At 31.6% G+C, this 26,207-nt stretch overlaps 6 protein-coding genes across 9 annotated transcripts in view; 2 read left to right on the plus strand and 4 right to left on the minus strand.

Annotated features, from left to right (window-relative positions):
* Positions 1-114: 114 nt before the first annotated feature.
* LOC115876718 (GTP:AMP phosphotransferase AK3, mitochondrial) lies at positions 115-1,287 on the minus strand. The gene is made up of 4 exons (XM_030892618.1): positions 905-1,287; positions 735-851; positions 511-683; positions 115-448 (listed from the first exon to the last, which is right to left on the minus strand). The coding sequence occupies exons 1-4, from the start codon at positions 1,047-1,049 to the stop codon at positions 203-205; spliced, it is 681 nt and encodes a 226-aa protein (XP_030748478.1). The 5' UTR covers positions 1,050-1,287; the 3' UTR covers positions 115-202.
* A 111-nt stretch (positions 1,288-1,398) lies between these two features.
* Positions 1,399-3,270, plus strand: LOC115876714 (lipoamide acyltransferase component of branched-chain alpha-keto acid dehydrogenase complex, mitochondrial). Its single transcript, XM_030892605.1, has 6 exons — positions 1,399-1,532; positions 1,608-1,920; positions 1,971-2,317; positions 2,376-2,771; positions 2,824-2,895; positions 3,068-3,270. The coding sequence occupies exons 1-6, from the start codon at positions 1,473-1,475 to the stop codon at positions 3,230-3,232; spliced, it is 1,353 nt and encodes a 450-aa protein (XP_030748465.1). The 5' UTR covers positions 1,399-1,472; the 3' UTR covers positions 3,233-3,270.
* A 53-nt stretch (positions 3,271-3,323) lies between these two features.
* Positions 3,324-6,195, minus strand: LOC115876712 (rab11 family-interacting protein 2). Of its 2 annotated transcripts, none has more exons than XM_030892604.1 (8): positions 5,875-6,195; positions 5,673-5,817; positions 5,455-5,618; positions 4,903-5,285; positions 4,608-4,845; positions 4,349-4,555; positions 4,138-4,220; positions 3,324-4,083 (listed from the first exon to the last, which is right to left on the minus strand). In XM_030892604.1, exons 1-8 carry the CDS (start codon positions 5,903-5,905, stop codon positions 3,910-3,912), a joined length of 1,425 nt encoding a protein of 474 aa, XP_030748464.1. In that variant the 5' UTR covers positions 5,906-6,195; the 3' UTR covers positions 3,324-3,909. The 2 variants fall into 2 exon arrangements, with proteins under 2 accessions (XP_030748464.1, XP_030748463.1); XM_030892603.1 differs by having other exon boundaries at positions 4,138-4,292.
* Positions 6,196-7,299: 1,104 nt separating this feature from the next.
* LOC115876719 (solute carrier family 12 member 8) lies at positions 7,300-10,368 on the plus strand. 2 transcript variants are annotated; one of them, XM_030892621.1, is made up of 10 exons: positions 7,300-7,677; positions 7,732-7,925; positions 7,983-8,163; positions 8,228-8,373; positions 8,444-8,678; positions 8,728-9,164; positions 9,220-9,513; positions 9,570-9,707; positions 9,772-9,950; positions 10,035-10,368. In XM_030892621.1, exons 2-10 carry the CDS (start codon positions 7,737-7,739, stop codon positions 10,189-10,191), a joined length of 1,956 nt encoding a protein of 651 aa, XP_030748481.1. In that variant the 5' UTR covers positions 7,300-7,677; positions 7,732-7,736; the 3' UTR covers positions 10,192-10,368. The 2 variants fall into 2 exon arrangements, with proteins under 2 accessions (XP_030748481.1, XP_030748480.1); XM_030892620.1 differs by having other exon boundaries at positions 7,301-7,677; positions 10,029-10,368.
* LOC115876721 (E3 ubiquitin-protein ligase KCMF1-like) lies at positions 9,753-12,859 on the minus strand. Of its 2 annotated transcripts, none has more exons than XM_030892624.1 (8): positions 12,738-12,859; positions 12,475-12,686; positions 12,249-12,416; positions 12,040-12,182; positions 11,673-11,908; positions 11,413-11,492; positions 11,073-11,354; positions 9,753-11,016 (listed from the first exon to the last, which is right to left on the minus strand). In XM_030892624.1, exons 2-8 carry the CDS (start codon positions 12,488-12,490, stop codon positions 10,706-10,708), a joined length of 1,236 nt encoding a protein of 411 aa, XP_030748484.1. In that variant the 5' UTR covers positions 12,491-12,686; positions 12,738-12,859; the 3' UTR covers positions 9,753-10,705. The 2 variants fall into 2 exon arrangements, with proteins under 2 accessions (XP_030748484.1, XP_030748483.1); XM_030892623.1 differs by having other exon boundaries at positions 11,413-11,501.
* A 12,134-nt stretch (positions 12,860-24,993) lies between these two features.
* Positions 24,994-26,207, minus strand: part of LOC115876720 (steroid receptor seven-up, isoforms B/C) — a 62,840-nt gene continuing 61,626 nt past the window's right edge. Inside the window, exon 6 of the mRNA XM_030892622.1 lies at positions 24,994-26,053. Coding sequence (XP_030748482.1) covers positions 25,788-26,053 — 266 coding nt within the window. The 3' untranslated portion in view covers positions 24,994-25,787. The remainder of the gene's footprint in view (positions 26,054-26,207) is intronic.

Here is a 26,207-nt window from a genome sequence, read left to right on the forward strand (position 1 = left end):
CATATCCAAACAATTAACATGCCTTTTCAAAATACCACTAAATCTTAATAAATATTTTTAATTTATTAATTTAAAATTTAATTCTATAAAACCAGAAGAAATCAAACTCTAGTATTCGTTTACAAGAATAAAATATATTTAAAAAAATATAATTTCATCAATATAAAAATATATATATTTTTTTTGTAAAGTAAATGCGCTTTTAAATAGATTTGGTTTGCCTTTGGGTGGTAATATGAAGCGGAACATATGTTGCTAAACAGTCCAAAACCTTAGGCCAAATCTCATCAGATGTATTTCCAGCAAATTCGTGCAATATTCCTTTTTCTCTGTAAAACTCAATAACGGGTCTTGTTAATTTTTCATACTGCTCTAATCTCTTTTGGACTACTTCTGGCTTGTCATCTTCTCTTTGAATTAAAGGTTCACCAGTTAAGTCGTCTTTTCCCTTAGAAAATAATTATATATATACACAGTAAATTAGTGTTAAATAAAAATGTATTAGCTTACAGGTACTTTAGGCGAATTAAATCCTTCATTATAAACTCTACCACTGGGTAAATGTACCCACCTTCCTTTCACTCTGTCTATAATTACAGGAAATGGTACAACTAAATTTAGAGCTACATCTAAATTATGTATGTTCCAAAGAGCTTGGGCTTGTGCAACAGTTCTTGGAAATCCTTAAAAAAGAAAACTATAAAATCCATTTTCAATGAAAATTTAAAAAATACCGTCAAGTAACCAGACAGGGCGCACCTTACTTATTTCTTCTGTAATAAATTTTATCATTAGCTCATCTGGAACTAACTTTCCTTGTTTTATATACTTTTGAGCTTCAGTTCCAATAGCTGAAAAAATAAGACTACTAACACTCGTTTAAAAGTCTAAAGGATATATTTACGTGTGTTCTTCTGTATGTGTTGTCTAAGCTTGTCGCCACTGGATATATGTTCTAAATTAAATGTATTCACAATTCTAGCAGATATAGTTCCTTTTCCTGAGGCAGGAGCACCTAATATCACAGACTTGAACAACTTTGTTGCCATTTTTGGGTGTTGTTTACTGTGGTTGCAGTTTCAATTTACTTATAACTGAGATCTCAAAGGTACTTTGACACTGACCTTTGGATTCTGTAAATTTGATATTTACAACTGATAAAATTATGTTAAAATTATAACTATTTCAAATAAACATAATTAACACTAAAAAGGGTATGAATGGGAAATCGTACAAAAATATAAACACATATGAGTTAAATGCCCCCAGTGGTATTTAAATTTTAAACATAGCCTGACATAACCTCAAATTATTTCAGCGGGTAATTTGAATAAATAATCTGTGTTTTTGAAAATATTCATACTGAAATGACTTGCGTGATTTTGTACTGTTGCAATAGTGTTTTTCGAAAAGATAAAAGGGGACATTCATTATTTTGTAATTAGTTTAAATATAAGCTATTGTCGCTTAACATGGCTCAAATTCCTTCATTTCTTTGTAGATTTGCTAGATCTCCGAGCAAAAAACTGTTTGTAAGTATTGTAAGAATTTATGTATACATTTTTAAGAGCCTAAATATTTTTTTTATTCTTTATGACTGCATTTAGATTAAGTTGAAAGCAAAGAATAATGCTGTGAGATCAATTTCAACATGCCATTATCTCTTAGGAAAAGTGTCATTTAAATTGTCTGATATTGGAGAGGGTATTAGGGAGGTAGTGGTTAAAGAATGGTTTGTTAATGTCGGGGATAAAGTATCACAGTTTGACAACATTTGCGAAGTCCAAAGCGATAAAGCTTCAGTTACAATAACAAGTAGATACGACGGCGTTATTACAAAACTTCATTACAAGATTGATGAAACGGCTTTAGTTGGGCAACCTCTTGTAGATTTGGAAACTGATAATCAGGATGATTCAGGTAAGTAAAAAATTGCAAAGAAAAATAAATTTCATCCATATATTTTTTAGATAATCAGCCTGAAGAGCAAGAGGAAAGTACCAAATCAACATTACCACCAGAAATTTCAAATAATAGTCCAGGACTTGAAGATGAAGGTTTTACATCATCAAAGCCTGCAGTATTATGTATACCATCAGTGCGCCGTCTGGCAAAAGATCACAATATAGATTTAACTAAAATAAAAGGAACTGGAAAGGATGGTAGAATCTTAAAAGAAGATATTTCCAAATATTTAGAAGGAACAACTGAAGCTAGATCTGAAATTTTACAAGCAAAAGATGACGAAATTGTTAATGATGTTATACCAATCAAAGGTTTTACAAAAGCTATGTTCAAAACCATGACTGAAGCTCTTGTAAGTTTCTTTTATTTCATACAAGGTGTGTTAACTTATATCCTAATATATTTTTTAGAAAATACCCCATTTTGTGTACAGCGATGAAATAAAAGTTACAAACATTTCTAAATTACGCAAGGAATTAAAAAATCTGCCAGAACTTCAGAAAATAAAATTAACTTTCTTGCCATTTTTTATTAAAGCTACTTCTAACGCGCTAAGAAGATATCCAATTATCAATTCATCCATAGATGAAAAATGCGAAAATATACTTCTGCATAGGGACCACAATATTGGAATTGCAATGGATACCGAACAAGGACTGGCTGTGCCTGTTATCAAGAATGTTGAGAACAAAACGATATTAAATATAGCGGAAGAATTGAATAAATTAATTGAGAATGGCAAAAACGGCACGTTTGCTCCTAGCGATTTAAGTGGCGCAACTTTTTCGATTTCTAATATTGGAATTGTCAGAATTAGATATTATTTATTAGATTATTTTTTTACTATATTTTTTTTAGATTGGAGGAACATACACAAAACCAGTAATATTACCACCTCAAGTTGCTATAATAGCTATAGGAAAAGCACAGGTACTTAAAACTTAATTATTTTTAGAAAAAAGATATGCAAGGTTATTCACTTTTCCTTATTATTTGTTTACAAGAATTCTGTAAACACTACTGTTTTTTTTAAGTGCCGCTACCCTTTCTAAATCAAGGTCATATCCTTTTTATTATAATTAAAAATATATATTTTTTATAGATTCTACCCAGATTTGATCCAGCAGGAAATGTAATACCTGAAGAAATAATAAACATTAGTGGCTCAGCAGACCACAGGGTTATTGACGGCGTCAGTATGGCCAATTTCATTACAGCCCTTAAGAAGCAGATCGAAAATCCAAACTTGTTGTTTTTAAATTTGTGAAAGAAATTCATTTTTTACGTTAATAAATAATTTATTTTTCTAAACATATAAAACAGTTAATAAAAACCTTACCACCAATAAAAAACATACATCATTCTCAAATTGGAGTCATTCCAATATTATATTTAAAAGTTTGTTAGTAAGTCAAAATAACATATACATACATATATGTACGTGTTAGATACTAAAATAATAAAAGTATACACAGTGGGATTTCAGTGTCTGGCATGTGAAGTTCAAGGTATTTTCAATATTGTTAATTAAGAGATTTTTAAGAGTCATTGATATTTAGATGAATAATTCAATACAATTATTATATTCATGAGTCCTGATTTAGTTACTTCAGAAAATTTAAGGTTACAAGGCAAAGACTGAAATCCCACAACAAAACTTGAATTACACTGTTAATTTTATCTAAGACTTTGTAAATACTTTCAAAAATGTGAAGCTTTGTAATCACAGTTTGAATTTCGTCACTAACAATAATAAAAAACATATATCGCATAGGCACTATTTGGGAGTCAAATTTTATCTCATTTATTATTTCTCATAAAAATAAATTATATGTGGAGTAATACTATTAACTTTGAACATTGTCATTATGTATTTTTATTTCACCAACAGAGGATTTTTATCAGAGTTTCAAAAATGAGAAATATTAAAGCTAAACAAGTGATTTATAAAAACTGTTTTTGGGAAAGTTGATACGTTACATAAGGGTTTTGTAAAATTCTTGGTGTTGTCTCCATAACTCTTAGTAGCAAATCATCTAAATAATCTTCAAGATCCTTCAATTTTCGTTTCTGTTTTTCTAAATCACTCTGCGTTTCCACCAAAGCTAGGATTAAATCCTGAAAAAATAAGACCAGTTCTATATGTACTTTTTTTAATTATATGAAATTTACCTCTCTGGTCTTCCCTTCAAATTTCTGGAGAAGTTCACTTGATATGTGGCTAGTATGTATAGGAATATGTTCACGTTCTCCGCCTATAATAATACGTTCATGAGAATTACCAGCATATTTTTCACGTTTGTCTACTACATCATTCTTGTCTTTATCTAAAATGAAGCTGCATGCATTACCTAGTTAAAAAGTGCATAAAACAAAATTTTACCTTTCTTAAAACTATTTTTTAATTTCTGGTACATTCCGTCTTTCTCTTCCTTTTTAGAGGGTTCTGGTGTGGACTTAATACTAATGGCATCTTCATTCCTGGATGGAACGTCTAAATATTCAGTCTCTTCAACTATTTGTGATGCTAATTTGGAAGAATCCCATGATCTTCTGTTCAGTGACTCATTTGAACCGGGCCTTAAGTTACCTATATTTACAGCTAAATTATTTAAATGTACATAACAGTCAAGTTACCATACCTCTTGGTTTAGAATGTCCAAATAACTTGGATTCCCATTCATCTTGAGAGGGTTTGGGTTCAGATCTAGGTGGTTTAGCAGGTGGCAGTGTTTGACTTTTAATTTGTGATGCTGTAGGTGATGGTACACTTGGTAAATTTTCTTGAGCAGTCCTGTTGACTAGCGCTGGTGATGTATTAACTGAAGGTGCAGGTATACTTAAAGAACTTGCTGAACTTTTATGGGAAAGGTCATCAAACTACAATTAAAATTTTGCTTAGAGCTAAAATCACAAAACAAAAACACAATTACTGACTGTAAATTCATCTTCATCGCTCATTACTCCTGGATCAGCGTCCTCAATGGTCTGTCTACTTTTAAATTTTTGATTTAGTGATTGGCTACGTATATTAAGACTTCCGACGCTCCCAATAGAAGATGCCCCATCGTCAAATTCATCTTTTTTCTTGCCTTTCAGGTGCATCTTTGAGCCAATCGATTTTGCAAACTTTTTTATACCTTTGCGCTTCTCAGCACTTCCTAAACTTAATAAACTGCCTCCAACAGATTGAGCTACATGTGACAATCCACCCAAAGATGATTTATGCTTTTCTTTTTTACTTAGATTTGTTAAACTCCCAGACTTTACATTGAACGCAAGTTTCACTTCTAATTGTCCTCTCTCCTTTGTTTTACCACCTAAAGAATAAACAGTGTATAGAAATAAACTAACATTATACATACTATCTGAAAATGTAGAATTAAACCACATATAACATGAAGAAACCTCCATTGTGGTGTCAAATTCAATAATTTGTTTTCAGTTTTTGCCTCTTATCATTGTAAAAAAATAGCAACAAACACATACCAGGTTTAGACTGAAGAGTGTATAGTTTGTTTTTAGGTCTCTCATAAACTTCTTGTGAATTTAAAGGTATTGTTACCCTGCCTAAAAATTCAGTAGCTCCTAAGAAATTCTGGTGTAAAACTGTAAGAACTATCTCAGCAGTGTTTCCTTGGTCAGGTATAGGCCTAAAATTTAAAATTATCAATTAATTTAATACACTCCCAGTATTGTAAACATACAATTCACACTCTTCATGCCATTCAACAGTTGGTCCTGCCTTTTGCTTTAAAGATGTTTGATATTTAATTTTTCCTAGAGCTATAGTTACAAAGCAATCATTTGTATTATTTTTTCCTTTTGTAAGTAATCCTATTGCCCTCTGGACTGTAACAAATATATTTTATTTGAGTTAATCACATTACGATGGATTTATTTTCGTACCTGTAACTTGAACGTGAGTTGGGACCCACATCTTTATCGTCTAGTAAAATTATGACTAATTGCTTTAATAAGTTGTGAAGGAATTTATAATTAAAGGTGATACGTGGATTTTGTTTTTAACAATGGTGTATATTTATCTGCACTCTTGAATTCACTGTTACTGGATCGTCTTGGAGAAATTTAATTATTTTTACGTACAGTACATGAATTTTCTCCTTATGTTTCTAGCCCATTACCCTATTTATTTACGAACAAAAAATACATCCATTAAAGCTGACGTTTAAATTTTAGATGTGACAGTGACAGTTTTCCCATAGATAGACAATACCCGGTATATAAATAAATGACAATACTCTGAGCAATACTGAGCACAGGCACAGCTGAGTTTCAGTCATTATGCAACAAAAATCTTTCGTATTTATCTTCTTATTTTTCATTTGTGTTACCCATATTTGCTTTAAAAATATATTTATAGAAAAATATGAGGAAATTTTATATTCTTTTCTGTATTTTTAATAATTTCAATATTTATTTTTCAACTGTGTATCTTTGGTTGCCTAAAGTTTGAACAAACCACAAAAATATACGTTTGTTCTTCGTCCATGGCCTTCCTAGTTTTTTGAAAATTTATTATGGCGTCCTTTTTTGCAAAAGCAAAAGGTTTTCGTGGAAAGTTCTTAATTTTTAATATTTACTGTTATACAAAATATCTATTTGTTGTCGAATTCGTTGATTCAATAAACCTTTTTTATTTTCGGGAGTGTACGACGAGTGTACAAAGCGCAAAAAGGACGTAGGCGAACATTTTTCAGTTATATGGTAATAATTTATTATTGCTTTATAGCTTAGGAAAATAAATCCTGAGTTTCGCCAATATAAAGGAATATTCTTCGGAATATTCTCCTTGTAAGGGTGAGATCGGTTTATCCCTATTAGTCGCGCGTTTTTCTGTATCCGTAGAGATAATTTTAAATATCGCGAATTTGTGGAACATATAGTGACTTGTATAGCAATAAGGGACGTCTAATATTTTACTAATTTTGTGTATTATGGTAAGCTTAATACGTTTATACTACTACTAGGTGTATAATTTAAAAATTTCTTTTAGATTATCAAACTGGCAATTTAGGAAATCCAATGTATGAAGCAAAGCAAGCAGTAGGAGATAACACAATTCATAGCTACACAGGAGGTTTTTAATAATTTATCGGTAAGTAAATTTATTATATTTTAGGTATCAATAATAGATTGTATAGGTAATTTTTTTTAATTCATATACAATGCTATATTAAATATATTTTGGGTAAATTAAAGCCGTTAAGAGTTATCGATTTATGCTCTAAATTGTTTTTATATAGATTCCTGGTGCAAGGGGTTTTGTGTGCGATGTTCAGCGTTTCTTTTTCTTTATTTGCTAAGAGATGGCGATAATATACATAACCTGAACTATTTTCGTTTAAAAACAAAATATCATCTCTATCTTGCATATCCTTATTTTATTCAGAAATAAATATTAGAATTACATTTGAATTCTTATAGCTATTTTAGTGAGAGTTAACTAAACGTTACCAAAAGTGCTACTTATTACTCCGAATATTTGTCGTTGGTTATTTTAATGACGTTGCCTAGGGGACACACCTGACACATGGGCGAAAAATAATAACAAAACCGATGATGTTAAGTATTTTTTTTGAATGCTAATAGAAGTAGATAACAGAACAGATAAAATTAATCTCAATAATGATTTGGTCTAGTATTTTTTATTAAAAGAATTTTTGAATGTTTTTTAATATATTAATTAAGGTAAGAAAGACTGAGATATTTTACATCCTCCACATAGCGTGCTTTAACTTCCAGGAATAATGGAAGGAAATAGTAGAGGAGATAGTCGTAACAGGGAAATAGATTGGACTAAATATGGTTTAGGTACTGAAACAGCACAAAGGGTGCGAGCTAATACTAGTGGATTTGTTGACTTGTCATCAGAAGGTCATTATGCTGCAGGGGGCCATCAGGCCTCCGGAGCAAATGAGCTTTTTGCCGAAGAACAAGTGATTATTTTATAACTGTATTCTTTAACAGCTGGGTGTCTGTATTATCAATTTTAGGGTGACACTCCATGGTGGAAATCTAATTTTTTCATATCACAACCAGTCCTTTTTGGTACTTGGGATGGTGTTTTTACATCATGCTTAATTAACATTTTTGGTGTTATTGTTTTTTTGCGTGCTGGGTGGATTGTCAGCCAAGCTGGTGTTATTAGTGGTGTTTTAATTGTACTAGCAACAGGTATCTACTTAAATAGTTATAACATTCCATAAATATTTACCATGCCTTCTGTTGTTTAATTTAGTGGCAACTGCATTGATATCAGTATTATCAGCTGTGGGAATATGTGAAAGATGTAGGATAGAAAGTGGAGGTGTTTATTTTGTACTAGGTCATGTTCTGGGATCTAGATTTGGAGGATCTCTTGGATTATTATACTGTTTTGGCCAGGTAATTTACACATTTCAGTGTTATCTAAGTTCAACTAAGTTCATATACTAATTTTATGTTACATTTCAAGGCAGTAGGTTGTGCCTTAAATGTTTTGGGATTTGGGGAATCAATGGCAGAACTAATTGGTTTTGGTGATTCTTCATGGGCAGTACGTATTATAGCAATAGTAGCTGTGTTATTATTGAGCAGCATTAACATAGCTGGTGTAAAATGGGTGATCAAATTGCAGTTTGTTCTGTTACTAATTTTGCTTTTAGCTGCACTAGATTTTATGGTAGGCAGCTTTGTACATTCTGATGAAGGTAATCAATAAATTCTTTAATTTTTTTTCCTAAGGTAGAATTGTTTTAGCCAATGGTTTTGAGGGGTGGATAAGTAACAATTTAGAATATAACATGTGGTCAAACTATACAGAGGGTTATAGCTGGTTTTCAGTATTTGGAGTATTTTTTCCCACAATTACTGGAATTTTGTCTGGGATTAATATGAGTGGTGATTTAAGATCACCTTCAACAAACATTCCAAATGGAACCCTAGCAGCTATCAGTTTTGCAACATTTTTATATCTAGTGTTTATTATATTTTTGGGGGCTACGTGTACAAGGCATTTTTTGAAGGAAGACTACATGATTGCAGCAAAAGTTTCATCCATTGGTGTACTATTTTTAGCAGGATTATACGTATCCTCTATGTCAAGCTGTTTAGGTGCCATGTATGGAACTCCTAGGGTATTGCAGTCTATTGCACTAGAAAATGTTATTCCTGGAATAGGAATATTGGGGATGGGAGTAAGTTTTTTACATAGTTGTGATACTTGAGAACTTAATGAGTGTTACTTTGTAGAGAGGACCAAACAAAGTGCCATTGTATTCAATGGCTGTAGTAGCCACTGTAACTTTTGCCTTTATATTAATTGGAAATATAAACACCTTAGCACCAATAGTGACCATGCCATATCTACTTACATATGCATGCATAGATTATTCATACTTTGCTTTAGCACAAACTTTTGATATTCAACACCAAAGAGAACAAAGATTTCATAGGCCAAGGGTTCAAACAACAGTAAGTGTAGATTCAGACACAAATGATCTAGATAGGTTGTTTCCAGAAAGGACAAGGCATAAAAATCTGCGGGTATAATTTGAATACACTTATCTTATGCTTTTTAAAACATTCAGTTGGCATTTTAGGAGGAATCTAGCTCTAATTCGCCGTCTAGTCCTACCGAAAACTCTGAAACTACACCAATAGCTCCAAAAAATCATATCCATTCTAAGCAGAAGAACTGGTATTCACATTTATGCAACAGATGGCTTTCCTTGATTGGGGTAATATTAAATAAAATCTTATAATTAAAGACAGAAATATATTTATAGACTTTATTCATTGTAGGCTCTTATAAAAATTCTTATAATGTTTTTGGTGAGTTGGGTTTATGCAATTGCTTGCATAAGTGTGGTATTTTTAGTCTGGTTATACATTGGAACAGCCAATCCAGCAGTAAAGCCTGGATTAGCGAGTGAATTTCACTTTTTAAGGTGGTTGAAAACAGTACTTTTGCGTTGCTTTGGGTAAGAGTACAGTTGTTATCAGTGGAATAAACATTTAAAACATTCATTATATTGTTGCATATCTTTTAATTCTTTTAGCAAAAGGGTAACTGATTATGAACAAATTGTTGTTACACCTGTGCATCCAGGTTTAGATGTGTCAACAGCACAATTAAATGAAGACAATGAAGATTTCTCAAATAGAAGAAGATATCATCAATCTGCTACAGTAACTGGACACATGGTAGACATAGATGACTAATACATTCTAAATTGCATCTGTTAACAAAACTAAAACATATACCAGCTTGTACTAAAATTGAGTAAAAGCTTTCATCTGCCAAAATGTATAGTTTTAATTTATTTAAGCAGAACTATAAATTAATTTGTCTTTATATGTTGTACATGTACATCAATAATAAATTATTTTTATATACTATAGCAACTCTTTTATTTAAAGGTATTAAAGAATTCAAACATAAATAGGTACTATTAGGAGTTAACATACAGTTCCAAACCAATGAAATATTTAACAATTTAAATATCCAAACCCTTCATACATATTTCTTTCTTTGGAAATAAATAGAAATCAGATGAATGGATAATGTGCAAGCTAGTGAAATTTAAAGCAGTTCACTAAAGAAATACAAAATTGAATAAATTTCTTAAAGACAATGATTCTTTTTTATAAAAGAATAATTAACAAGCCATTTTGAATGTCTCACAGAATGAACAAAACAAAACTATCACAAGAATTTAAAATCTAAATAATTGAACTATCTATTTTCCTCAGGGTCAGAGTTCTTGGTTTTGTCTTTACGATTAGCTTCAGCTCTTCTCTTAGCATTTTGGTTATCTTGTCTAGCTCTGCCCCTAAGGACTGTACTTTGACGCTGAGGTCTTATTTCCTCTTCTTCAATCACCTCAGCAGTGCGACTAGATTCAATTAGTTGATTAAACTGTTCAAGACAACTTTCTTCTTGAGTGCCATTTGATATTGAGGATAACACCAGTTCCTGAACAAAAGCTGAGCGGTCATGACGCTCCTCATTAGAAATTGAATTCATTGACATCTCTTCTAATAAACCTAAAAAGCATTTAAAATAGAGACATATAAGATCTGTTATAGATAGATAGTGGTACCAGAAAGTAAGAATTGAGAACTGTAGCCTTGGGCAGGTGCAGATGTTGTACTATTAGAAGGCTGAATCAGAACAGGTGAAGCATTGAGCAAAATAGTTGAAGAGCCAAAATTTGAAGTATGAGCTTCTCTCAAAGTCTGACTTTGAGTTTGACGCCTAGGAAAACGTTCTAAATTCTGTCTGGCCGCGTTCACTTGCTGTCTTTCCAACTGGAGTTGCATTTGCAATTGCTGAAGTTGAGTTGGAGTACTACTTGAAGTACTGCTAGTTGACCTTCTTACCCCTATAAATGGAATAATGAAATTAATACTGGTTCAGGTGTAAATAAAATAGTGATTTACCAGAAAGCTGAGACAATAACTCAGCAATAGGATCTACATTTTCTCTTGAAGAAGGACTTAGAGATGACAGACCGCTGGAGCTAAAAACACTAAACCACTATCTCTATAGAGCAAAATATTGATTATTTCAACCCTTATTTGCATATAAAAGTAATTATAGAACCTAATGTCTCTAGCAAATAAGGGATGATTATTACATACTATTCAGAAGTAACTTTCAGTTGCAGGAATGTAGAAAATAAAATTAAACAAGAAGCTACCTAAAATGCATATTGGATCTCCGAGGTCTTAGAGAAGAAGCACCCCTTGCTGAACTAGAATGAGATGAAGTATTATGTTGAATACGTCTCACATTGGGACGGGTTGTTACAGGTTCATCTAAAAATGATATAAGGTCCCGGGGCCCTGAACGATGCTCTAAAGTTAAATGACCAGCAAAGTCATCAGTTATTAGATTAGGATCTCCACCTGGCATTGCAGCACACAGAGGGCAAATCTAAAAAATTACCATGATATAAGAAAAAAAGTTGGGAAAATATTAAGTATGATCCATCTAAATAATGACTGCATATTTTACTTCTAATATGTAGGGTTACATACAGCATTATTTTTGATGTTTTATATTACCACATCGAAATTTGTATCTTGATGATCAGCAGTCACATGCTCCTGTAATGTTACATCAGTAAAGCCCATACGTGAACAATATGGGCATGTATAAGATTGAGGCATTTCAGGAGTACTTATTGCTTCACCTCCATAATATACATCTAAAAATCCATAGAAAATCCTCATCTGATAATATATTTTTCAAATAATTGTGGTGGTTTGCTTACCAAAGTCAGATCTAGTTAGAATGCACTGCATGGGATGGTCAGTAGTGTGGCGAGTATTTGTAGCCCCTGATTCATAACAAGCAGCACATAAATCATAATCAAAACAAATTAGACATTTATATCTACGGCCTCTAAAATTTCCTTTTAAACAGGAATCACAGCTGACCCCTAAAATATGAAGACAAATGTGTATTTTCAAGTTCAGTCTTTGAACTATGTAACTTACCTTCGTGGCGGCTCATGTTAGACACTGTTAATAAATGTATGCTAAAACTAGATTTAAATAACTACAATCTCATTGTAGGATAATCTCTATTAAATAAATACTTGTAACCAGTAAGGATTGAAATAAATTAGTTGATTTGTTACAGCCCCTAGTATGACTGTTCAATGGCGCTATTTTTGTATAGGTCCAATGCACTTTTATATTGAAGGATACTACAAATATAAAATTCTAGACTGTGAAATGTTAAATAGCACTGGAATTACTTTTTCAGGACTCAAAATACTACTTTGTTAGGCAAATTTGTTACCTACTGCTTTCCATTTACGAAATGTCAACATTCGGCACCTTGACACTCTTGACAGTTCTACTTCAATTTTTGACAGTTATAGTTCTGAAATTTGCTATAGAGGGCCAATCTAAAAATCCTTGTAAAAATCGATGTCTGGTGGTTCACAGAACTTTGAGTAGGTGGCGCCAATTCAAAATCAAAATGTACAGTTTCAAAAAATTGTATTTTGAAAACCAAGATGAATTGTGTTAATTTAATGTAATTAATTATATGGAATATTCACACACATTTAATCTTTGCTATTCTGTATCATAGCGATACTAATAAGGTGTGAGTTATGTATTTTAATATGCTATTTGCTGCTTAAAGAGATAAATATTTCTTATCGTTTTGTTTTCTCTTTCAGATGTGCATCAACTCCGAGCAGATTATAAAAAGGTAAGTCCTTTAAATCTGGCGTAATTTTTGGAAACGAAATAACTACTATATCACACCAAACTTAATCTTCACACTTAGTGGTAAAACAGTTCTCTAAAACTGTCTATGAGTAACTAAACTTAAAGCTTTATTTGTACATATTGAAATTTCTATTTATTATATACGTAGTTTTATACAGAGTCGACTAGCATTTTATTTTGTCACAGTTTTTACAGATTTTAATTTTTAATATCTTGGTGTGATCAATTCCAATTTTTATATCTTGGTGTGATATTGCAAAATTTTTTTGGTTCTTCTGAATTTTGTTCCTTAAAATTTACAATTTTTATTGGTCAAAATTAAATTGTTGCTTGATCATTTTCTTGTGATGAAATAAAAAGAGCGTTATCAATACCGTTTCAATTAAATAAATCTGAAAATAACTAGAACATGCTGACGTAATCACTTGTAGCTTGCTGTCGTATTCCCAATCTTTAATAATATAAATTGACCTTTAATTGACACCAATTAGACTCTCGAAATATGAACTAAACAAACTCTGGCCTTTATTGCATTTGGCGCCTTTTAACTTTCCATTCCACGTATTTTCTAAAAAGTGTTCCTTCAATAACTTTGTAGAAATTTGATATTTGATTTAATACAATATCTGACCGTTACAGATTTCAAATCCATTAATTATATAATCGTTTTCGTGTAAAAATTTACAATAACGCATCATTAATAATAGTGCTGCCAAATTTGAAATGGTAAAGATCCTTTTTGACAAATTTTACAGGGTCAGGGTACAAAGGAAAACCATTAGTTGTTTCATTACAGCGACTAAATCACATAAAAGGTGTTAAAAGTAAATAGTTCTCTGCGATTTCAAACTTGGTAAAATGTACAAATGGATATAGAGCAAAAATAAATTATTTTATAATCGATTAACGTTTTTTTTGCTGTAAATAACTTTTCTGTATACTCCACAAAGTTATTACCACCACAATATAAATAGACAAATGAGCTGGTATTTTTGAAAGTTGTATAAGTCCATTTTCCATTTGAATTAATTTAAAAATATTCCTAAACTTATTCGAGTGATGTTATTAACACTATACACCTTCTAAATTTTATTATGAAATAATAACTATAACATTTCTTACAAAAAATAAACGATTTTTTAACTCCAAATGGACTTATACCGCTTTCAAAAATAACATATTACAAAAAATAAAAACAGGAGTAAATTTAAGTTCATATTTTTATAAACATTAGCTTTACTGAGATAGAATTTTTATGTAAAAAGTTAAGTAAAATGAAGACATTTAAATACACGAATAACCAAGTTTATTAAAATTACTGTCAATTATATTAAAGATATAGAAATAAAAATTACTTCGTTAAGATTTTTAAATAAAAAAATATATTTTAAAATTATTTTTTTACAGTTAGCATGTTGGTATGATCGAAAAAAAATCATCGATGACATTCCCCATATAATTTTACATACAAAACGACAGTGATCTTCATTTCATAGCCATCACTGACGCGGTTTTTTTTTCGATGGTGAATGGGTGGTAATAAATTTATCATTTATGTTTATTAAGTTTTATAAAGTGGTAACGTTTTTTACTTGTTTACATTTTTAAGTTTCATCTTACCTGCTTTTTTCATAAAATTACTATTAGTATTTTATAAAAGTTAGATAAAAATTCCAATGATCCAAGGGAATAACTTGATAAGCGCCAATTTCTTAATTTTAGGATTTTACAATATTATAGTACGTCTAACTGATTCCTACAAAATGCATAAACTATGCAGGGAAATAAGTTGTTTAATCCTATGATATATGCCTAGTAAAAATATAGAATACACGAAAGAACATGTGATAACCACCAGCCGTCCGGTGCTCTCCTGTAAAAGTAGTAAAATGGCACTTATCATGTTTATCCTCTGGGCCCTTTATTTGGTATTATACAGGGTGGTCCGAACTATATTCGGAAAACTTCGGCAGCACATTCTGCAGATAAAAATAAGTAAAAAAGTTCATATAAAAAAAGTTCTTAAAATGCTTAGTTTCGAAGATACAGGGTGTAGAAGTTTCATTTTTATTTCCATTTTATTCCAAATAATTTCTGAAATAACGTCCATATTTTGATGAATATATATATATATATATATATATATATATATATATATATATATATATATATATATATATATATATATATATATATATATATATATATATATATATATATATATATATATATATATATATATATATATATATATATATATATATATATATTTTTTTTTTTTTTTTTTTTTTACTGGTTTGAAGAGTATAACTTTTTACCCCTACCTGTATGAAACTACTGAGTACCAAAATACACATTTACGACGTTTTTTACGTAAAAAAGGTATCTTGGTAAAAATCCCTTTTTTTCCAAAGTTTTCGAAAAAAGATAAGTGTCTTATATTTCTTTGTTTTTTCTTCTTGTTACTTAATTTAACGCTGAGCTTAAATTAATTATTAACCATTATTTATAATTACTAGTAACTTAAAAATATATACGGTAGAGAGAGAGAGCTATTGTTTTATTATAATTCTCTAAAACAACAAAATGAACTAAACCATAACCTGCTTAAAACCACTCAGCAAAAGGCTAATAAGTTATTCTGTTACAAGTTTTGCCCTCATAATCACAAAGTCTATAACGACTATACTGAATAACTTATTGGCTTAAATACAAGGTCCTTATTAAATATTTAGACTTTAAAAGCTGTTCGTCTATTAGGTCCAGCATCAGAAAATTTTGTCACCCTTTTAAAGTCCATTTTTGTTAGCGGCAAAACCAAACGAGCAAGATCATTTTTGGGAACTTTTGAAAAATAAAATGTACAGCTATAGTGACTTTAACTGGCTTTGTTCTGAATCTACATAAAATTTCCTAAAAATACTGAAATTTTCATAATTTTATAACTATCTGTAGTATGGTTCTGAGGCCTGTGAATATGTGCAAAAAAAAATGGACAATTTTTCGACTTTTTTCCTTGTATGTAGTCATGAAAATTGTCGGATTTTTGTCGTGCCATAGATTTTGCTAAAAATGCTGTTATGTACTAATTAAAATGCGTAGAATAAGAACATAATATACCTAGGCCATTGTAGTCTTACGAGAACCGTAATAGATGTAGGAGACGTTTTAACCATCATTGAAAATAGCTGAAAACAAGGGTCTAAATTGTTATTTTTTTTTACAAAATCATATATTTAAGCTTTTAAAAGTCCATATACTCTGAATCTACATAAAATTTCCTACAAATGCTGAAATTGTCATAATTTTATGGCTATGTTTACTATTTTATAAGGCCTTTGAAAATGTGTAAAAATAGCCAAAAATTGGACATTTTTTCGACTTCTTTCCATACATAATATACAGGGTGTCCCAGAAATAAGTGCAAATATTTTAACTGGTAGTATATTTCGGCCTCAGAAACACGTCTATGAGGTATTTTTTGCGAAAAAAAAAATTCTCAAAATTTAAGTGAAATAGTATTTTTTTTTGATTTTCAAAGTAAAATAATTCGGTTATTTTCGACTTATTTGAAAAACAGTAAAGAGAAAAAATGTTTATTTTGACCAGATCTATCACCCTTTAAAATACTTGCACTTATTTCTGTATAGTCATGAAAATTGTCGATTTTCTTCTTGTCACCGATTTTGCTAAAACTGCTGTTAATTACTGATTATATTTTCTCATAAAACCAAGGTACGTAAGCCTTTAATGGTTGTATATATTTTGAATCTACATAAAATTTCCTACAAATGCTGAAATTTTCATAATTTTATGACTATTTTTACTATTCTTCTAAGGGAGGTTCTAAGGCCTTTGAAAATGTACAAAAAAAGCCAAAAAATGGTCATTTTTCGACTTTTTTGCATGCCAACGGTTTTAAAAATTTAAAAAATAATGAAATAAAAGTTGAAATTTTATATAGGACAAATTAAAATTCTAATACTAAACTGTGGCTTTTCTATATTTTTTTATTGGGATACGACAGCATAACGAGTGTTTTACATAAGTACAGATTGCGGTTTATAATAACAATTTGGGGCGTGTCAATAAGAATAGTCCTTAGGGAGACTAGTACGGAAAAATAACACATTTTTTCAATTCGTATAAATTTGAAGGAAAAAAAGAGGTTTGTTGACGTGTGACAGTCTGAGCTTCTCCTTTCTTAAGAGCCTGTCACTTTTAATTTGGATTGGTTTCACCGAAAAACAACTTTTATTTCCTTGGCAATAAAAAAAGAGCCAAACAGCATTGTAAGGAAGTAAAATGATTTCAAATAAATTAGTTTTATTTTACTTAAATGGTTTTAGAGCTTTTTCTTTTTTTTATATATTTTTTTTAAATTTATTATCATTTCTTATATCAACTTTGAAAACATAAAGGTTCATTACTTTTGTATAAATTTAATTTTAATGATCATGATTAGACAATTACCACTATTTTTAGTCGACCATACCAATAGGTATGGTAGGCTATTAAGATCGGCAATTTTTTTTTTAATTTTATTAAAATGAGTATTTGGGTCATAAATGACTTAAATACAAAATATTTTCATGGTGTCTGTCTGTCTGTCCGTCTGTAACACGATAACTCAAAAACCGCTAAACCGATTTTAACCAAATTTGGCACAAAAATACTGTGGCACCCGAGAATCTGGCTATTAGTTTTTGGTGGGGGTGGGGGGTTGGTAAGGGGTTATGGGAGGGAGTTAAAAATTTAAAAAAATCGTAACTCCAAAATTACAGTAGCTAGCGAAACGCGGTTTTCAATTTAAGATTAGGAATAATATTTGCAACAAAATTTGTAATAACATCAAAATCAGTCAAAGTCGCAGTTTTTGAGATAAACAAAAATGGAAAAATTCCTTTACTTTGAAACTAAAAGAAGTAACTACCTACCAATTTTTCATTACCATATTTTAGTATGGGCGGCTATACGTGCCTCCGTCCAGGGAATATATTTTAGACCAAGTATCGGTTATTGATAACTATCGATATACATGGTGTCCCAATGTTCCGTGGACATAGAACTACTGCGTATTTTTGGAATCAAAATAATTTCCTTGGACACAATTTACCTCTATGCAAAAGTGCTCCAATGATTTCTATACAAACTATACATTTACTCCCAGTTTTAAATTTAAATTCCTTAAAAAATCATTAGAGATTGAAGATTTTTAGCAATATTTTCTGATAAATCCTATATGCTTAACCAAGTGCGTGACGATTTTCTTCCTATACTATTCTTCTACTTATACCATTGAACAGACTGATATATTGGAAAAGTATATTTTTTCTTGTTACCTACTTTGATATTTCCAGTTGATTAAATCAGATCTCCACAAAGAACGTAATTTAGCCGGGACCACACTTCTTCTTCCCTTTCAGTGTGATATTTTTTTTTTGGTAAAAAAACCTGGAAGATCTCCCGTTCCCTTAATCGTCCGATATGTTGATTCCATTCATCTCCTTTGGAGCTTTACTCCCCCTTTTTTCGTCGATTTTCGAATTTAAAAAATTCGTTCTTATAGATAAAGGATAAAGAAAGGATCTGGAGAGTATAGGAGCCTTTATCACAAAGATGGTTGCCAAGGTAACCGTTGACCTCTCCCGATTGGCTACTAGAAAAGTGTCAATAGACACTCCCACATTTCCACGATTCCGCGAGATGGAGAGATTACGCCGGAAAGTCTGGATGGAGTAGCAGCTTCTTTTGCGCATTTTCGACTGCCTAAAAAGGATGATGTTACGCCTGGAATAGTGAACGGGACGACTCGATGTTCGATTACAAAGGATTTCCATGCGGCTTAACTTAATGAGACTCCCCGTTCAAGTTAATTAACTTTTAACAGACCTTTTCAGCCTTAGTTTCCATATTTAGTTGTTATCTATCCTTTGGCAATACAAGGGCTGCTCTAGAAGTATTGTTGAATATTTATTGTTTGTTGTCTAGTTCTACTGGGTTAGTTTTTTTTTGGAAATTATCGAAGTAAAATAACTTGGTTATTTTGCATTTATTTGAAAAACTGTAAAGAGAAAATATGTTTTTTTATCGAGGGCTGGTAGATCCCTGAAAATATTTGCATTTATTTAAGACTCACCCTGTATGTATGCCAATACAAGGGGTGCTCTAGAAGTATTGTTGAATATTTGTTTGTTGTCTAGTTCTACTGGGTTAGACTTAAATAAGTGCAAATATTTTTGTGGGTAGTATATTTCAACCTCAGAAACACGATTATGAGTTTTTTTTCGTGAAAAAAAAATTTTGAAAATTTGGAATTTTTGAAAAAAATCTTGGAAGTTTTTTTAGTTTTTAGTTAAAAAAACATAATTTCTTGATAATATGGCAACATAGGTAGTAGATTAAATTTACAAGAAAGAAAATCAAAAAGTTCTCAAAATTTTGTCAAAAAATCATTTTTTTTGGAAATTATAAATTATCGAAGTAAAATAACTTCTAGATCTACCAGCCCTGAAAATATTTGCATTTATTTAAGACTCACCCTGTATGTGTGCCAATACAAGGGGTGCTCTAGAAGTACTAGTGAATATTTTTTGTTGTTGCCTACTTCTACAACATCTGACCAGTTTATTAGTATTTAAATTTTTTAGAAGCTAAAACTTTTATATTTTTTAAAGATCGCCTCAGTCTTTGTTTTTATATTTATTTCTAGATATTCTTTGCCAATACAAGAGGAGATCTAGAAGTACTGTTGAATATTTCTTGCCTACTTCTGTAACATCTAACTTGTTCATTAGTATATTTAAATTTTCTAAAAACTAAAAATTTTATAATTTTTATAGATCGTTTCAGTCTTTGTTTCTATATTTACTTATTATTCTTTGCCAATACAAGAGATGACTGTTGAATATTTATACATTCGACTATTTTAGTGTTTATATTTTGTAAACTAGAAGTCATCATTATCATCATCATTTTCAGCTTATTCAACCATTTCCAATTATGGTCTAGCCTCCCTCACAACTACGAGGCATGTTTTTTAAGTAAGTACCGTTTTGGAATTTAAAAAAAAACGTGCAAAGATATCGCAATAATTTTATTTTTACATGAAAGCCTGTACCTTAATCTACTTTTCTACATAATTTCCGTGAATATTGAGGCACTTGTCATAACGTGGCACCAGTTTTTCAATACCCTCCTCATAAAATTCTGCCGCCTGACTGGTTAACCACTGTATCACAACTGTTTTGACTTCGTTATCGTCTTGAAGACGCTGACCGCCCAGGTGTTTCTTCAAGTGCAGGAATAAATGGTAGTCACTGGGCGCCAGATCAGGCTGTATGGAGGATGATCAGAGTTTCCCATTTAAAAGATTTGATGAGATCTTTGGTCCGATTAGCCACATGTGGACGGGCATTATCATGCAGCAAAACAATACCCTTACTCAACTTGCCACGTCTTTTGTTTTGGATTGCACGGCGCAGATTGTTCAATGTCTCACAATAAGATGCTGCCTTGATTGTCTCATTACGAGGCAGAAACTCCACTAGCAATACTCCTTTTCTGTCCCAAAAAACTGCACATGATTCTCCGGGCAGAAATTGTTTGCTTAAACTTCACTGTTTTGGGTGATGATGAATGTCGCCATTCCATGGACTGTTGTTTCGATTCTGGTGTTTCGTAGGCCACCCATGTTTCGTCACCAGTAACAATTTTGTCTAAAAAATCTTCACCTTCATTGTGGTACTGCTCAAGGAAAGTCAATGCACTGCCTAAACGTTGGGTTTTGTGCAAATCCATCAACATTTTCGGAACCCAACGTGAACACAATTTCCGGTAATTCAAGTTCTCGGTCACAATGCGATACAAAACACTACGAGAACATTGAGGAAAGTAGTCGCACAATGATGAAATTGTAAAGCGTCTGTTTTCTTTCACCTCTTTGTCCACTTTCTGCACCGAATCTTCATTAACGACCGAAGGACGCCCACTCCGTTCTTCATCATGCACATTTGTGCGGCCATCTTTAAATGCTCTCACCCATTTCCTTACCATTCCATCACTCATAATGTTTTGTCTGTAAACTTCACAGATGTCACGATGAATATCGATCGGTTTTACGCCTTTAGCACTAAGAAATCGTATGACAGCCCGTACTTCACAATCGACGGGGCTCACGATTGTCGGAGGCATCTTAAACACTCAATAAACAACATATACAATGAAGAATCAGACTGTACTGGCGTCTGTGCATAGACAAGAGATGTAGGTAACAAGCGCGCATGCGCGGAACGCCGACCGTAGCGCTGCGGCGGCGGAATCGCAAAACGGTACTTACTTAAAAAACATGCCTCGTATATTTGTAGTTGGACCCATTGTTTTCTATTGTTGGCTATGCGGGCCCAAGTTATCCCTGCTAATTTCCTAATATCATGGTCCCATCTCAGGTTCTGTCTTCTTCTAGGTCTCTTAATTCCTCGTTGGTACCATGCTGTAATTTTTGTGGTCGATCTGTTGTCCGTTCTTCTTGCCTAAGGACCTTCCTTATTGCCATTTGAGGGATTTGACTCTGTGGATGACATCTATTACTTGAATCTTTTGTCGTATCCACTCTATCTTGGTCTCTCTTGGTTATTCCCAGCATAATTTCGTTCCATTGAGCGTTGTGCGACCTGCGGTTTCCTTATGATGTCCGTTTTAAGTGTCCAGGTTCCGCAGGCATAGGTCATGACTGGTACTACACATTAATCGATTGTGTACTACCACACTAGAAGTACTGCTGAATATTTGTTGTCTAGATCTATACATACATGTAACCACGTTATTTAAATTAAATCGAATTTAAGTATAATGTTAATTTTAACAGATTTACTTTATATATTTAGTTGTTACATTACATAAAAAAATATTCTAAAATTAGTACTCTGTTACACTGATTAAAATGGCTTTGAAAATGAGTTTTTGTGTTTTATAAGACGCCCTAGAATAAATTAAATACATAATTCTATACCCGTTGTCCGATCGAATTTAAATGAAAAAAAAGACACAGATATTTTCAAACATGTTCGATGCAACCAGCACACTTACGGCAGCTTTAAAAAAGAATAACATTATAAAAACCGGAAATGGAATTTTTATCTGTCGGAACCTTTTTGACATTTTTGAGTGACACTCTGGGCGATGACTTTTTCAATTTAAAATCGAATTTCCAACCGACAGAAATCAATGCACGTGTCAAAAAGTCCATTGTAAGCATTTTCTTTAGAGCTTTTTTACATCAGATGCGATTTTTTATGTTTGGAATATTAACCTTCGCATTGTTTTGATTTGGGTTTTCAAAGATTTCACAGTCTTTTTGAAAAGTTTCATTGTGGATTTTATTGTGTGCGGTTTATAATCAAACGAATATACTATACTGGGTATGTTGCAATGTTTTAATAATAAAATTATTATCAACCCTGTATTTTTTACGTGAATTTTTGAGTAATCTTCTCGGCAGGAGAATATAAATCATTCCGCGGGCTGTGGTAAAACAAGGAGCGAATAAAAAACAGACTCGTAGTAGATTAAGGACCTTTTGCGAAGTATTCCAGTGGTAATTAGTGTGGCGGGGTGTTTATTGTTTAGAAACTTCGCACTTTGGTCGGGCGCTTCGGCCAGCTGAGCCCCGTTTCTTATTTTATCTCACCCCCTTTTTCATTTCTCATTGGCGTAGACACCGGCGCAAACCAGATGTCACCAAGTGTATTTATTTTCGAAAAATACAATTTTAGCGTATCTTTTACCTTATTTCCTCACAAATTTTGTCAGAATATTTAACAGAAATTGTTCTAGTTTAGTTAGGATCTAGTTTAGTTTTAGTGTTCAATGTTTATTCGAAATACTTGTTTTTAACCTAATAGCCTCCATAGACGCTCAGTTCTTTAGCACAGCCTGACTGTGCAGGCCAGTTTGCGTAATTTAACCTGTGCTACTGTCTGTCGGACACAAAGTTTCGTAGCACAGTATCTACAATGAATTGAGTGACCTACCTACTAATAATTTCAGGTCATTTTTTATACAGTGAAAATAACTTCGTGAGATACAGTTTTGTATTGTAGAATGTAGAATGTGTGGGAGGAGAGTTAATCACCGCTACCTTACAGAACAATTGTGTGTCCCCCTTTCTTGAGTTATAATGAGTTATAACTCATCATACAGTCTCTGGGCTTTGACAAAAGCCAGTATCTGAAATGGCTAGTTCTCCGTCTCCGATATCAGTCGTACCAAAGTTTATGGCACGAATGATTGTCGTCTAGGCGCACTCACTGATGTGGTATTCTGGTGTTTCCCCATTTTCCCCACAGAATCTGAATTCAGCTTTGTCTCTTAGCTTCAATATACTGACGTGTTCGTTGAGGAGACAAATAGCGGGGTGTTCCGTTAAAAACCCCGTGACAATCCGAAGATTGTTCTTACTTAAATCAAGGACAATGTTTCGTCCTGAGAAATTTCTTCTAGTGTCTTAGACAGTTGGAGATGTTTTGGGGGTGTCTTAGACCGATGGATTTTATCATTGTCGCATTGGCATATCTACCGACGATAATATGCAGAGGTTTTATCTTGCATTCTTATCTTGTGCTCGCTTGTGCGATAAAGCTTTTCTTTTTATTGCAATCACTGTACTCGGTACTTAATTTTTATTTTTTATAAACATGTCATTTTTTTTATTTAAGTTCGACATTTTACAAGTTAATAATAGACTGAACTTCTTCTATGAACTGAACAAAAATGAACTGAATGAGCACATACACATTTAGCTTTTTTGCATAGGCGGCCTGTACGAAAAAACCGAGCGTCTGTGGGAGTCTTTAACCATGTAACATAAACCCAAATATTTTATACTGAAAACCCATCTAAATGTTTATATAAGGAAATATATAGAATCACCTTCTGATTTTTTCACCCTGTATTTTAAAACCCAGAACGATAATTAATGTTGATTTGACTTGATGAAACTGACATTTTTGACTTAAAAATGTGATTTATGTCACCATATTTATTTTTTATTTCATAGATGGTATAAAAAATATCTTGGTAAGGATCTAATATTTAGTATTGAATTTACTTATTACTAGACAATATGTATGGTTACGCCCCTGATATTCCACAAACTTTTCAGTAAAATTAAAACAAAAAACCTATTACATATTAAGCAACCTTTATCTCAGGTGTATTGGGGATTATTTATTAATATGAAAGTAGGCGGGTACTTAATATTTCACAGCCACATGGCTGGTTAGGAGATAATACAACGTATTTTTGAATATCGTAAAATATATTTTTGGGATTTTGAAAATAAAAGTCAGTCTATAAATACAATAATTTTATTCATGTCATTTTTATTAATAATTAGATTATATACACGTTTTTTTTATCAAATTCAATGTAATTAAATAAATTGCTTTGTGGTTTAGTGTCTGTTTTGAGTTGGCACTAAAATAAATGAAAATTTATTTTTCTTACAAACCTCTGGTTTATTGAACGACTTTAAAAAAATACAATAAATAAGATTTTTTTCGCTTAAGATTGCACTACATTTAACTAAATACCTATTTTAGAGTATACATAAAAAACGAACTTGTGTAAAAGAGTGAAAAGATTATATAAAGAAACAAACCCAAACGATATAACGTGCAATAAAAATCCAAGTGAAAATCAAAGAAACACGAAAACAATATAGATTTAAATAAGTACGAAGTTTTTTTTTCGAAAAGAAAAAAATTACAAAACACAAGTAGAAGGTTTTTATTTATATCGCTTATACACTGGCCACCGAGATTGGGGAAATATACAAAAATCTTTTTATCAGGTAAATATAATAACAACAATTTAAGAATATAACAACAATAAACAACTACACAAAAACAAAATCGATACTCGCATTGACTAAATTGAGAGGGAAAATTAAATATAAAGGTAACTACTTAATTTGTAATCAATTTTCGTAATTTTCGTTTACATCTACTTAATAGCTTAAAATAAATTACATTAAATTGAGGAAAATATATGATTTTTTTTCGAAAGTTTCTGAAAAATTACGAAAAACAAGTGGAAGTATACATATATATTCACAACTTAATTGTTTTATTTTTCTCTGTTTTTTTCTTTCTAAAAAGAAACTACCTATATACAATTTGTACATACATATATCCAATAAAATATATTACTTATAAATGATAAGGAATATTAGGATGTCTCAAGATCAAGAATTTTCAAATTTTAATCCTTATTATTCAACTCTTAAATTTTGCTTTGGAATAAATATACGTTTGTTGAGACAATCTAATATGTTACGATTACTATTTGTCTTTCATTGTGATATAAAAGGAACATTTCACTCTTAACAACTAGGAGTATTTACCAGCGTTTTGTTTTCTGGTTCAGCTTGTCGTCACTTTTGATATGTGAGTTCGCCACCGCCTACTGGGATTGTCTTTTCATTTTCATTATTCACAAAATAACAAACAACGTTAACGAAATAATGTATATATTATTGACTAGTAAAACTAGTACAGTTTTAAATATCACATGTACGGCCATGAAAACGAACTACCAGATAAGAGCATGTCTCTGATAAGGGTTTCAATGGGGGTTTTTCCTACAAGCCGAACGAAAAACAGTTGTTCTATTACCGCCGAGCTAACAGTTCTTAAACTAGGCAACCGTAACAACAATTTTCCGAATCTGGTAGGTTGGTTCGGATACTGAGATCGGCAGTATTCTTCCAGAGCACACTGCGACTTCTCCTGGATTGATTCTATATGCGCAACATCGCTCAAACCACATGCATCTGAAACAGAAGAAAAAAATATCAGTCTCGTCTTTATAGCTTAACTAATAATACAATATACAGAGTATCCCATATAAAAATGCACTCTATGAGAATCTCGTAAACTAGAATTGATACGAAGATGATTGGGAAAGCTTATTTTACAAGCAATTAA

This window comes from Sitophilus oryzae, unplaced genomic scaffold, assembly GCF_002938485.1.
Source record: "Sitophilus oryzae breed Bouriz unplaced genomic scaffold, Soryzae_2.0 scaffold_1440_pilon_pilon, whole genome shotgun sequence".
Taxonomy (NCBI): domain Eukaryota; kingdom Metazoa; phylum Arthropoda; class Insecta; order Coleoptera; family Curculionidae; genus Sitophilus; species Sitophilus oryzae.

Bases quoted from the DNA above. Each gene is read 5' to 3' on its own strand.
- LOC115876718 (XM_030892618.1), bottom strand. From the start codon at position 1,049: ATGGCAACAAAGTTGTTCAAGTCTGTGATATTAGGTGCTCCTGCCTCA. The intron at 684-734 runs GTATTTTTTAAA...TTCTTTTTTAAG, and splicing joins CCCTGTCTGGTTACTTGACG to GATTTCCAAGAACTGTTGCA. The intron at 449-510 runs GTAAGCTAATAC...TTATTTTCTAAG, and splicing joins TTAATTCGCCTAAAGTACCT to GGAAAAGACGACTTAACTGG.
- LOC115876714 (XM_030892605.1), top strand. From the start codon at position 1,473: ATGGCTCAAATTCCTTCATTTCTTTGTAGATTTGCTAGATCTCCGAGC. The intron at 2,318-2,375 runs GTAAGTTTCTTT...TATATTTTTTAG, and splicing joins AAACCATGACTGAAGCTCTT to AAAATACCCCATTTTGTGTA. The intron at 2,896-3,067 runs GTACTTAAAACT...TATTTTTTATAG, and splicing joins TAGCTATAGGAAAAGCACAG to ATTCTACCCAGATTTGATCC.
- LOC115876712 (XM_030892603.1), bottom strand. From the start codon at position 5,905: ATGTGGGTCCCAACTCACGTTCAAGTTACAG. The intron at 5,286-5,454 runs GTATGTGTTTGT...TTTATTCTTTAG, and splicing joins CACTCTTCAGTCTAAACCTG to GTGGTAAAACAAAGGAGAGA. The intron at 4,556-4,607 runs GTATGGTAACTT...CTGTAAATATAG, and splicing joins TGGACATTCTAAACCAAGAG to GTAACTTAAGGCCCGGTTCA.
- LOC115876719 (XM_030892620.1), top strand. From the start codon at position 7,737: ATGGAAGGAAATAGTAGAGGAGATAGTCGTAACAGGGAAATAGATTGG. The intron at 8,164-8,227 runs GTATCTACTTAA...TGTTTAATTTAG, and splicing joins TTTAATTGTACTAGCAACAG to TGGCAACTGCATTGATATCA. The intron at 9,951-10,028 runs GTAAGAGTACAG...TAATTCTTTTAG, and splicing joins GTACTTTTGCGTTGCTTTGG to CAAAAGGGTAACTGATTATG.
- LOC115876721 (XM_030892623.1), bottom strand. The intron at 11,909-12,039 runs GTAATATAAAAC...GTAATTTTTTAG, and splicing joins AAGATACAAATTTCGATGTG to ATTTGCCCTCTGTGTGCTGC. The intron at 11,355-11,412 runs GTAAATCACTAT...TTCCATTTATAG, and splicing joins GTTATTGTCTCAGCTTTCTG to GGGTAAGAAGGTCAACTAGC.